This window comes from Anguilla anguilla, chromosome 4, assembly GCF_013347855.1.
Source record: "Anguilla anguilla isolate fAngAng1 chromosome 4, fAngAng1.pri, whole genome shotgun sequence".
NCBI lineage: Eukaryota > Metazoa > Chordata > Actinopteri > Anguilliformes > Anguillidae > Anguilla > Anguilla anguilla.
This window is the reverse complement of record NC_049204.1, coordinates 22,422,243-22,434,786: the sequence shown is the minus strand read 5'-3', so window position 1 is coordinate 22,434,786 and position 12,544 is coordinate 22,422,243. Positions and strand designations below refer to the sequence as shown.

At 39.6% G+C, this 12,544-nt stretch overlaps 2 protein-coding genes and 1 gene segment (V, D, J or C); all 3 read right to left on the bottom strand.

The window, feature by feature from the left end:
• Positions 1–2: 2 nt before the first annotated feature.
• Positions 3–1,156, bottom strand: si:ch211-1a19.2 (uncharacterized protein LOC100142650 homolog). Its single transcript, XM_035415632.1, has 3 exons — positions 1,047–1,156; positions 732–802; positions 3–402 (listed from the first exon to the last, which is right to left on the bottom strand). Exons 1-3 carry the CDS (start codon positions 1,088–1,090, stop codon positions 71–73), a joined length of 447 nt encoding a protein of 148 aa, XP_035271523.1. The 5' UTR covers positions 1,091–1,156; the 3' UTR covers positions 3–70.
• A 989-nt stretch (positions 1,157–2,145) lies between these two features.
• On the bottom strand, positions 2,146–3,803 carry LOC118226247. The segment is given in 2 exon segments: positions 2,146–3,146; positions 3,613–3,803. Coding segments are annotated over 2 exon segments (387 nt in total).
• Positions 3,804–4,872: 1,069 nt separating this feature from the next.
• Positions 4,873–12,536, bottom strand: LOC118226257 (cathepsin L1-like). Of its 7 annotated transcripts, XM_035415732.1 has the most exons (11): positions 12,494–12,536; positions 11,880–12,198; positions 11,534–11,673; positions 7,638–7,710; positions 7,283–7,356; positions 6,984–7,106; positions 6,700–6,867; positions 6,234–6,458; positions 5,884–6,049; positions 5,327–5,432; positions 4,873–5,132 (listed from the first exon to the last, which is right to left on the bottom strand). In XM_035415732.1, exons 3-11 carry the CDS (start codon positions 11,591–11,593, stop codon positions 5,033–5,035), a joined length of 1,095 nt encoding a protein of 364 aa, XP_035271623.1. In that variant the 5' UTR covers positions 11,594–11,673; positions 11,880–12,198; positions 12,494–12,536; the 3' UTR covers positions 4,873–5,032. The 7 variants fall into 7 exon arrangements, with proteins under 7 accessions (XP_035271623.1, XP_035271618.1, XP_035271620.1 ...); XM_035415727.1 differs by lacking the exon at positions 12,494–12,536 and having other exon boundaries at positions 7,283–7,459; positions 11,534–11,935; XM_035415729.1 differs by lacking the exon at positions 12,494–12,536 and having other exon boundaries at positions 7,283–7,432; positions 11,534–11,935.
• Between the last annotated feature and the right edge of the window lie 8 nt (positions 12,537–12,544).

Here is a 12,544-nt window from a genome sequence, read left to right as displayed (position 1 = left end):
TATCTTGTAATGTCATTTATTAGAAATGTATTTATAGATTTGTGAGAAACTCGGAAAATGCATTGCCTATTTAACTCGTGTCCGAGAAGCAAGAGGTTTGCGCGCTTCCTTCATAAACTTGGCTACCCTGAATTGCAGCGCACTTGTAGATGTTTCTCGGGCTCCATACGGTGGTTGCAATAACAAGGAATCCGGTAGCAGTATATGAACCGTTTGGTTCTCTAATTACTTGAGCGACGCTGCCCGCCGTGGTCACCACAGTGTCGTTGATCATCCAAGTGAGATCCACAAGACCGGCGAAGAGCCCACGGGCTAAACATAACAGCGTGACATTCTGCGAAGTTTTTTCGACCCTGGCAGGCAGGAAGACAAGCACCCTGGGAGCGGTGGAATTCGAAGTACCTGCGGAGAGTACACAGTAAGGCAATGGGAGATTTCAGCTCGTATGTTCAACAACGAAGTAACGTTAGTGACTACATTTATAGAAGCCTACGTTTGGAGTATTCGTTGGTCTCCGCGAATTCCATATGCTGTTCTATTGATTCATTTATCCAAGATCATGATAATGCGTCCTGTTTACTGGCCTGGAATTCAATAACCTACAGTAGCCTACTTTTATCATGCCCCTGTCTTTCTCCCCTACACCATACTTATGCACAGGATTCTTTTTAGCAAGCAGTAAAGTTAGCGATGCATGGTAACAGCAACTAGTTTTATTCGCTTAACCTTACCCTCTACCAAGAGTTGGATTCCGTCACTGAATAAAACTTGCTGCTGATCTGGTTGACCTCCGTTTGTAAACCTGCAAAACAATGACAGCAATATAAACACATTATTGTTACTACTACTAGTAGGCCTACTACTACTACTACTACTACTACTACTACTAATAATAATAATAATAATAATAATAATAATAGAATGAAAGACTAAAAATACTATATGGTTATAATTATTTATCATGGTCAGCTATGTACAGCCTGCCATTCATATTGAATGAAATAGCATAGTAATATTAGCCAGAATTTGCAGTGTATTACATTTACCCCAGTAAAAGTAAACTGATCCAGAGTCCTTCTGCCCTCCTCATTCTCCTTGAGTGTTTGGCAGTTGATGTGCATGAGACAGAGGTATAGTTAGCAGACTAGCAGAGAGCCAGAACCTCCTGAGTCTAAATATTTAAATCTGGGTGTCACATGTTATATAGTGCAGCTCTCATTCCTCACTGAAATGGGGAGGTGAGGCATGAGTAGGATTAATGAGATCATATGTTTAAAGCAGTTTGATGAAATTATTTTTGTACTCATCTTAATAATAAAATAAAATTCTTTTTCAAAATTTTTTCCACTTGACAGCAATGTCAATCCTCTGACTGTGAAGGTAATATAGTAAGCGAAGCAGGGGAGTATAACCACATTTGGTCTTGTATATCCAGATATGGGCATGCGCATTTGTCACATTAATATAAATCTAAATGAGTTCTTCCCAAATCTTTAGTCATACAGTTAAAACATGAATTCAATTTTTAAAATGATTCAACAACCAAAAATAATTTTATTTATATTTCATATCAATTTTACTTGTCATTGAAAAGTGTATTTGGTGGAATTTTATAAGGCCTACTATACATGTTACTGAGAAATGTTTTATTTATTAAGATACATATTTTATACATAATTTAATCTCTTGTGGAAGTAATTTTCAAGGTGGAACCAGCTAAATAATACACAGAATGGATTTTTAGCCATGTGACAGAACAAGACTCCTGAGATGAAGGAAATGTTGTGAGAAGTCATCCAAGTGGAACTGAAATTGACTCCCAGTGGCCCAACCTGACCGTCTGGTGAAAACAGGCAGTTATTTCAGTTATTCAGTTAAGAGAAAAACAGGAAAGAATGGCTGGCACATTTTATTATTTGATACAGAAGTAACTGTTTAAGGGCCTTTTGGATTTATAATTTATATTGAATATTGTGAAGATCATGTGGAGTTAGTGTTGACTCCACATCTTTTTCAAATCGCCAGTTATTGGGAAAGCCTACAAATCGTTTGTACACTTTAATCAAATCCTACCAGATGTGTCAAATTTGAGGTCTGGTGAACTGGACACATCAGATCAACACACCATCTCCCTGGTCCTCATAGTAGTCTCACATCAAAGAATGAATTTATTTGATTTCATATTAACTGAATACAGAGAAATATATCCAGGCAGATGTACAAAAATTATGGATGTCGAAATGTTGGATGGTGCTATTTTCACTTGGAGTTGTCATCGTCATTATCATCATCATCATCCTCATTATCCTCATTATCAACTTCTATATCTATCTATATCATCTGTATAGTTATAGTACGATTTCAGATCTGCTTACAGGATTAAAAAATCAATTATCAAAATATTCCAAAACACAACAAGGAGAGGAAAGTACACAATACCCACAAGGGTGAATACAAACACGTGTGAAAACAGCCACCTGCTTACAATCCAATCAAAACAAGGTGATAAAATCAGAAAATTTACCATGAACAACCATAATATCTCAACCATAAAAACACATAAAAGTAAATAAAATACAGAAATTTTATTCTCATTTGCAATATAGTTTATCTGCTTTCCCAACAAAAGACAGAATTGATTGAATCCAGCATCTGTTATTAACATTTTGAATTGTGCAGTCAAACAATGAATGTACAGGTGACATATATGCATTTAATGTGGTCACAAAAGAATAAACACAAACATTGTCATTAATGCATGTACTTTGCTCATGAAATCCAAACAAATGTCAACTGATTATTTTAATGCATTTATTGAGCTGCTGGGTTCTATGATGTAAGCTTAGTCAGTCCGCAGTAATACACAGCGGTATCGTGTTCTTCGGTTGCTGTGATTAGTAACTGGTGCTGGTACGTCTCATTGGCCTTGGTGAGGACAGTGAACCTGCTGGAGTTGAATCGATGGCCGTATGACACCTGGGAGGTGTTGTGGGTGGAGTAACTCAGAACCAGCTGGGGCCCCTCCCCGGGAACCTGCCTGTACCAGCTCACGGTCCCGGTGCTGCTGTCTGCTTGAAGCAGGCAGTCCAGAATGGCCCTCTGTCCCTCTGTCACTGACATGTAGGTGAAGGCCTCATACCACAACCCTAACACACAACATAATTTATATGGCATTTATTGACAGTTATAAATATGTTTTAACAGTTCATGAGAACTTTAATGTCTATTGCTAATTAACATCTACTGTTACAATTTGTCACTACCATTTGTTACCTTTACTACTATTGTGCACTTGAATTCACTTTTATTGTTATGCAAATACAACAGCCTATTAAAATACTAAAAAGAGACTATAATGTAACTAGAGACCTCCTAAAAACATAATTATATGTATAACATAGTCAATGTAAACCTTCGCATTTAAACTGAAAACATAACTTTGAAATGTTATATTTCTATTTAAATATATCTTACAATATAATGTGACATTTTTTATTGTAAGATCATTTAAAGGCAATGTCATTGTAATGAGAATATCTTTTTCTTTAAGGCGGTATTAATTGAACCAGTGGAATGAAAATGAAAAAAGCTCATTATCCCCAAAAGACTTACCACTTAGTATGATGGAACAGAACAGCAGGAATTTCATTTTCTCCTTTTTCGGTTCGTGCCTACTTCTCATTTGGGAAGACGCCTAGAAATTAGTGGAAACTGTTGACAAAACTAATGGCCCTCTGTTCTTCAAATTCAAGTACTGTGCACTTGAGTCCATGAGGAGAAGAGCCCGTGTGGGGGGCTGTGTATCTCTGCCACTGGTGACAGACGCTTGCTTTCAGCGGGATTTGTGGCGTCAGTTGAGAACCACAGAGCCGGAACTGAGAGTGCTGACGTGATATCATGGAACTAACGTGACCACCTGGCCCTTGCCTGTAGTTACCAGCATTTCTACTTCAGGCCTATGTGAAGAAACTGCACACATATCTCCATGCGTGTGAGAGGGAGAAAGCATGCAGCACCTTTAGAGCTGTGCTGTCATCTCCTTTTGATCTGCTTGCATTTATTTGGCTTTCGCATTGGCACAATCTCCATTAAGCAGACATGGGCTTCAGTGATACCATTGGATTGAAGTCTAGTAGAAGCCTTTAAACTATATTCCAGAGTTCAGAGTGTTCTAGCTAACAGGAGCGGAACCTGGCATGGTCGTCTGTTTCTGTAGCCCATCTGCTTCAATGTTGAATGTGTTGTGCATTAAGAGATTCCCTTCTGCACACCACTATTGTCAATGGCTGTTATTTGAGCATTTGTGGACTTTCTGTTAGCTTGAACAAGTCTGCCCATTCTCCTCTGACCTCTCTCATTAATATGGCCGCAGAACTGCTGCTCACTGGATGCTTTTGGTTTATGACACCATTCTCTGTAAACTCTAGAGTCTGTAGTGTGTGAAAATCCCAGGAGAGCAACAGTTTCTGAAATGCTGGAACCTTCACGTCCGGTGCCAACAATCATATCACTGTCTAAGTCATTTAGATCACACATCTTGAGAATTCTAATGTTTGATCAAACAAAAAACTAAACCTCTTCACCATGTCTGTATGCTTTATATATTGAGTTACAGCCACATGATTTGCTGTTTGGAGGAGTAGGCGATTAGCAATAACAAGCAGGTGTACCTAATAAAGTGGCCGGTGAGTGTATATCACAGATAAACGGTTTGTTGGCGTATGTCAAGAGTACAAGTGACCTGCCCTTATAGCTCTCTGATCCATAACTATGGTTTTTATACAAACAACCTCAGACCCTTTAAAGAAACACAGATTTTATGGTAAATTACATGATGCTTGACAATCCATGAGTTCAAACATTTTTATTTTAACCAGAATTTGAACATCAGGTACAATAATAAATACAGCAAGTAACTGCAAGATTAGCCCCTGAACCCTGACTCCCATGTGATACCTGTAGACAGACAAGTGTAGGGCATTCTTGCAGCACAAAATATATTTAAGCTTTAGTTATACAATTAGTGGTTACATTACACAAATGGTACAACTCCATATTGGCTAATCCCGCAGTGGCGCTGCCTGTTCTTAGCCAGTCGCATATATCCTTCCTCGCCCCAGTAGACACCCCAGCTGGAGAGAAACCGTAGGAATTCAATGAAGGAATGTTACCTCGTGGTTATGCAACCTACTGTTTTGTGCAAGTTTACATTTAAAAGCAAGAAATCCTGGTTTAGCTGTTTACTCTAGGCTTAAATAGTAATATTTAATTGGTTATCGATTAAACAAATACCCAAATGTGATGTATATGAACAGAAGCCGCTCACCTATTCTTGATTGTCCAGTACTCCTCAGGTCCCTCAGTCCCAAAGCCGATCAGTACAACAGCATGAGCTTGCTTCCAGATGGAGCATTTTGGATCATAGAATACTCCTGTAAAGGCATTAAAAGAATGCATGGCCAGAGATCAAACTAAAACCCCAGAGCAGGGCTAGGCATACCTTCGTGAGAGAGGCTGACTATGGAAATCTAACATTAGGAAAGCTAATGGTGTTCTTTTTAAGATTACAAATACAAATCTAGAATCACAGAAAAGGAGAAGAAATTGTCAGTGATTGTACTGCAGTGCGCATGTCCAATCTGTCTGTATCAAATCAACACCAAGCATAATTGAATCATACACGACTATGTTCAAATCAAATGACTTCCTTTGAGATCTACAGAAGTGCCCAGGCTTAACGATTGAATGAGCCTCCAAAGTGATCCAAAGAATTTAATGTGCATTGGATTTATGACAATTTTGAGTTTTTAAAAAAAATATTTGGAACCTTTTATTACGTTGGATCTACTGACCAGAACAGGAAATACGACAGTTAAGACTGACCTTTTCGGTAGAACTGGAAGTTACGAGTAGTCGTGTCAATAACCACAGCTATGGGTCCAATGGTCACAAGAGCATCCTCAAAGGCCTGTTCATCACCAGGGGGGACGTACTTCCAGTCCTTCACTGAGACAACATTCTTACTTCTGTTTGCAACGCAGTTCCTCTCCTATACATTGACACACAGAAAGAGAGCTGTCAGAGATGTGCTTATTTTTCTACTGTCCCAACGTCTACTAGTTGTGACTCAATATCTTATCACACAATCTTAGTTTCAGAAGTCACTCTGGATAAGAGCAATGGCGCATTTAAAACAATGTCAATTAATGCAATGTAATATTCATATCTCTCACCTCCATGACATAGGGGTAGGAGTCTTCAGCCTGGATGCCTCCATTCTGCATGATGTACATATAAGCCAGGCTAGGCCTTCCTCCTACACAGGCCTTATTTCCTGTGGGCGTGGAGCAGTCCACGAGCTGCTGTTTGCTCAAAGGGATCAGCTCTCCTGTCTTCTTCTTCCACTGGGCTTCCAGAGCCCCTGTAGCACTATACGCCCAGCAGGACCCACAGAATCCCTGAGTGAGCACAAGAGTAACATCTGAGGGAATAGACTGGGTTCTCAGCAAACTAAAACAGATTGCAATCGTTACATCTTGGTTTTAATTTAAACCTCCTTTGTCCAGGCTGCCTTTTGGCTAAGGGCCAAGCCTTAAAAAGAGATTTTTATTTAAACGGGAGTCACCTGGAAAATATTAAGCAGATAAATCACGAGGCAAACAGTCACATCAAAACTGATATCAGCTTTGAAGAACGCACCTGATCCTCGACCGGAGTAATGTAGCCCATGTCCCTGTAATCTATGCTCTTGGAGTTCAGTTTGCTGGCAGCGTGCCGCAGCTCAGCAGCAGACAGCATCAGGTTGCTGCTTTTTGGGGTTCCTGCCATTGAGGATGCCTTTGTGACTTCCACAAACTCATCTGTGTTCTGATTGGTTGGAAGAAGAGTAAAGAATGAACAGCGTAACTTATTTAGGGTAACTGGACTAGGCATAGTCTGAAGTGATGGATAAAAAAATAAAAAATAAAACACAATCTGCTCACCAGATCCCCAAACACATTCAAGCCCAATTCATAGGTTTCCTTGCCCTCCTTATATCTCTTGTTGTGATCTTCTATAAATCTGTAGTTATCTTCCCAGATCTCCCGTCTTATCAGAGACCTTGTCTGAAATGCAGAAATCAAGTCAGTCTTTTCCAAAACAGAAAATACAATCCAGTTTCAAATCTATCTTGGTTGCTAACACTGATTCTGAAACAGCACTCTATAAACCTGGCATGGGTGGGAGTTCTGTGCATTGCTTATTCAGTTATATGTATGGCCACAGTCTTACAATAACTTACCTTTTTAACAGCTCCATTGTATTTGATGTTCCATTGTTGCCACTCAGCGTCCAGGTCAGGATCTACACTGGTTACTACACCATACAAGAGAACCAGCCAAGCCAAGAAACAGTTGGCCGCCTGGACCTTCATGGTGTATTGAAGGAAAAACTGAAGAATGCAGAGATCAGCAATGCCCTCAAGTATGCCAAAACGAAAAGTAAATTCTTTATTTAGCTTCTCTGCACAAATAATTTCTCAACCTTTATGCTAATCGTTGATTTGGTGCACCGGCACTAGCAAGCTACGTAATAATAAATGAATGCACAGAAAATTTCGACTGAGCTGATATTCTGCAGGCTGACTTTTTAATTACCTGGTTTTGAAGACAGTGGTCGTCCGGGGCAGTCTGTCCTGGCTTTGAGGTGCTTTCTATGGGCTCCGAGCTGCTGGGAAGTGAAGAGTCTTTTAAGAGTCTTTTATACTTCACAGGGGTCTGAAAAGGCTTTAGGAAGCCTCTCTTAATCAAACATTTGTTTTCTGGGAGAACAATTAGGAGATTCTGGAGATTATGATGGGTGGAGATTAAAAAAAACAAACAAACAAAAAAAAAACAGGCATTTAGCTGTTTCTATGAGTGTTACAAGATTGTCTATTCTTTTGACAATACTACTGACTCATATGATAAAAGTAAATTACTGCTCTAACAAAATTATCTCGGTACACTAGTTTGTATCTTGTTTTTCTGCATTTAATGCCATCTGTTTATTTACGTCACTGTCAACACACCTGTAGCTGGAGTATCTTAATCTAGGGCATTCTCTGAGTTGTGTACCAGTTCTTACTATTGTATCTTGCCTTTGTGCAAATGGATTAGGTAGCGACAATATCACTCAATGTCTTTTGCAAATTCTATCAATCAACAACAGGTCAGACTAATTGCCTTGTTCTCCAATCTCTGAAATCTCAAAGATCCAAGGCAAACACTTAAGAAATTTCCTTAGCAGCAGCTGTGTCACAATAATCAGTCTTCAGGGGAGCAATGAGATTTAAGCTGGCTCTTAATGGGTACCAGTAATTGCCACTGTCATATGTTCACAAACATATTTATGTTATGCAAAACAAGCACACAATTTAAATGAACAAAAAAAACACTAATATTTTAATATTTTCATATCTTGATTGGTAAATTTGGTATACATTTTGAAAAATACTAATGTTTCTATTGGTAATGCCTGTAAAGTGAAGTAATATTGCTATGAAGAGTTAGCATCATACTACCTGCTGTCTACCATCTCTGCTATGCCTGGTGGAGCAGCAGTGTATAGTGCACTTTACACACTACGTGCACAAGGAGTGATTAATGCACTCTTGTGCTTGTTCCTAGTCAACATCCTTGTCATCTCATTTGATGAACGGTGAACAATGGACAGAGAAAACATTTCATCAGCTCATGTCCATATCCATTCACACTGATAGCACAGAATATAATTGGATGAACAGAAATAGTACCGTTAAAGGTAGAAATAGACATGAGAGAAATTAAACAAATTCAGTTGCCACTGTTATTTAAGAACACATTTTATGTTAGACCACAGCACTCTTAAATGAAGCCAGGCCATCTAATCAGAGTCATAATCTCATATCGCCTCATTTAATGGCTGATTTATCATCTCAGATCTGCCACTCTGAGTATAGATCATGCCTTGTAGGTGACTGGTAGTGGGCCAAGTAGTTCCTACTTTACTTTGCAGGGTAGGATTCGGGAGGGACACATTGGTTCCAAAAGGCACTGGCTTTGAAAAACCTGGAACTCCTCATTGTCTTAATGTGCAAATTCATCTTGCCAATGATTGTTTGTGCTTTTGAAAGCAGTTTTCCATTCCCTGCAATTGTTTTACAAGTACCAGTCAAAGTGTCCAAACAAAGTCACAGTGAGATTTGGCTGGTTCACACCCACCCTGCTGTTTCTGCCACACACACACACACACACACACCTTTTTTGCCAGGAGTTAAATAGAATGCTAGCCATGGAACTTGTAGCAGCTTTGAGTGATAAAAGGAACTATACCCATGATTCACTCTGCTCAGTCTCTTGTTTATTTGTAGAAGAAACCTGGCAAAGACCACAGAAAACAAGATGCATGTGTTTGCCCTCGGGAACTGTATGTTGTTGCTAAAAACAAGAAGACTAATGTTAACATGAAGTAAATTAAGTGTGTTGGTTTGGTGCCCGTTTTGGAGGACCTTTTGCATGCTTGAGTGGAAAAATGTTGGCATTTTATATAGAGTTGTATTTATTAGTTTGACTAATAAGGTTTTTACATTTTTAAAATGCATATGATCTAAATGAAAAGTGTTGTGACAGAATTGTTTGGTGGGACAGAGGAGTAGAACTGCAGAGCTTTTGTGTTCCTGTTCATATAAAATGGCTAGTACATTTTTGTAACATCATTAAAAACACAAGGGAGATGTAGAACAAAAAACATTCACCACTTGCAAATTCCTTTTCGTTTAGAGTTAAAAAAGCATCGCTGTTAGTCTTTTTCATTAACATGCAGTTTCTTTGTGGAAAGTTTAAATGCACTTAAAAGTTAATATACAATACAATGGTATTCAACCTCCCCAGACACTCCCACGTCACTCCCCTGCTCACTACCCTCCACTGGCTGCCTGTTATAGCTCGCATCAAATTTAAAACATTGGTCCTAGCATACCAGGCAGTCAAGGGATCAGCCCCAGCATACCTCCACCAGATATTCAAACCCTACATGCCAGCCAGATCCCTCCGTTCTGCTACCGCAGGACACCTAGCACCTCCCCCTCTTCGCACCTGCACTTCCAGAACACGTCTCCTGTCTGCTCTGGCCTCACGATGGTGGAATGACCTCCCTGTGGAGGTCAGAACAGCTGAGACACTGACCCATTTCAAACGACGACTGAAGACTCACCTCTTCAGGCTGCACCTCTCCCCATCCCTCCCTACCCCCCTGTAAATGACTGTAAGCTTAGGGTTGTAACTAGGCAGCTGTTTCGTAGGTGACTTAGGTGCATTAACTGTCTTAACTACTACTTGTATTTTTTCCATAGACTGCGTTGTTGCCGTTCTCGTTGTTAGTGTTAATCAGTTTAACCTTCAGGGTCCAAGTTGAACTATGCGGTTGTTCCCTGCACTTGGACCGGTACTTCTCTCTAGGGGTTTCGTCATACTTGTTCCTGGTTATGGTTATACACTTTGTTGTACGTCGCTCTGGATAAGAGCGTCTGCCAAATGCCTGTAATGTAATGTAATGTAACAATGGATAGACTCCTTCTAAAATGTCTTGTCCAATTAAAATGTATTACATTAACAAATTGAAAATATCCAGGAACACAACACCAGAATAAGTTGTTCTGTGAGAGGACCATACAATTTGCCCTTGCCACCTCTTACAAAAAGCTGTAAGTCTTCAAAAATGTTGAAATGCTTCTGATTATACAAGAATTCTTTTTTGCCAAAAATGTTTGACAATTCGGCCATTCCAAGAAAAGTTGCTAAATTTAAAACCAAAAATGCAGAATAAAGGAAGGTTGCTCTTGCTTCACAACTTTTTAGACAATATTTTCACCTCCATGCAATGGTGACACATGTGGATGTATCTAAAATAGTTTGAAAATGTTGACTGTGTATTTATGTAAGATAATTTATGAAACGTAAGATAATTGTATATCATTTATTTATTTAACTTTTTAAAAAACCAAAATCCCCCTCTATATTACTCAATAAAATTTTTGACCAGTCATCCATTACCTTAATTAGGCTAATACGTAGTCCATTGCTTGATAAGGATTTTGACTTCAGTCACATCACTTAAATGCTGAAATCACTCCACTGGATAACAGTAAAACTCAGATGTAAATCAATTTGATGGGTTCATACTGTCATACTGGGGTGGGCGGGGGGCAGCTGTTTTCTTCCCCTAATGGTACACAGAAAGCAACGTGGACGTCTGATCCCAATGTAACGTGCACTGCAGTGTCAATTTCCAGTAGGGGGAGCTAACTGTCTAATAATAACTCTTGATATTATACAACGGTTGTCATAAAGACAGGCCAAAGATTTGTGAATTCTTGAAAGCCTGGAGTGTAGTATGGAAAATTTGGCATCGTAATAAATGCCTTCAAATCATAACAAGAACAAAAGTGAACTGCATTTCTACTGCAGTCCTCCTTCAGGTCAGAGATGTTGCTTAAAAAACAAAACAAAAAAGAAAACTCAGCACATTCTCTCACCTCCATGACACAGGCATAGGAGTCTTTATCCCGGATGCCTTCGCTCTGTATGATGAACATGTGCCCCTGGCTAGCCTTCCTCCCTCATTCCTGTGGGCGTGGACCAGTGCAGCAGCTGCCTTTCGCTCAAGGGATATGAGCTTGAGGGCAAAAGCAGATGCAGATGGAAAGAAGCAAATGAATAAAGGATACCTCGATCAGAGCCATTATCAGGTCGCAACACGCTGTCTTGCCCAAAGTGAAAGTTCTGGAAATACCCAAAATGGGCAAGTCTCTGCTGATCCTGAGCCCGAGTGACACAGCCTTTGGTATTGAATTACAAACCGGTCATATTCAGTTTGCTCACAGCCTGGTGCAACTTGACTGCAGATCACATCAAACTGCCAGCTCCCCTATTTGCAGAAGGTCCCTGAACTCTGAACAAACCCAGGAACAGTCCTGGTGAAGAGATATTTAGAAAAACAGAGTGTAGGGCTGCCAACTGTCCTGCATTAGCCAGAATGTCTCATATTTAAAAAATAGTGCATCCCAGTTGCCCCTTTGTCCTGTGTTTTGCTCTTCTTGTCTTTTGTGTTTTTAACTCCCACCCCAAAGCCTGAACAATATAGACTCTTACCACTGTAGCGGCGTGCATCACTGAGTTGTGTCCCTAACAGGGTAAGCAGCTATGCACAGAAAAATATCCTTATGTGCATCTTACTTATTGCCATACATTATTGTAGCATCCTAAATTCTATGAAGTCTGCAGTAATGCTATTGTGTCAAACTTAATGCTTTTATGATACTCATATCAGTGTTCAGTAGCCTTTATCTGTAGCATACTTCATCTGAACGATGTGAAGTTTTTCAAATGTTTTTCAAATGTTAATGTACAATACAATTACGCAAGTATACACTGGCATAGATGACCTAACAACAACAGCAAAAGTAGAAACCAAGTCTCCAAACCAGTGCTCTTACCTATCTCCTGCTGTTTATCTGTCTTCTCTGCTGTTGCCTCAGATAATCACA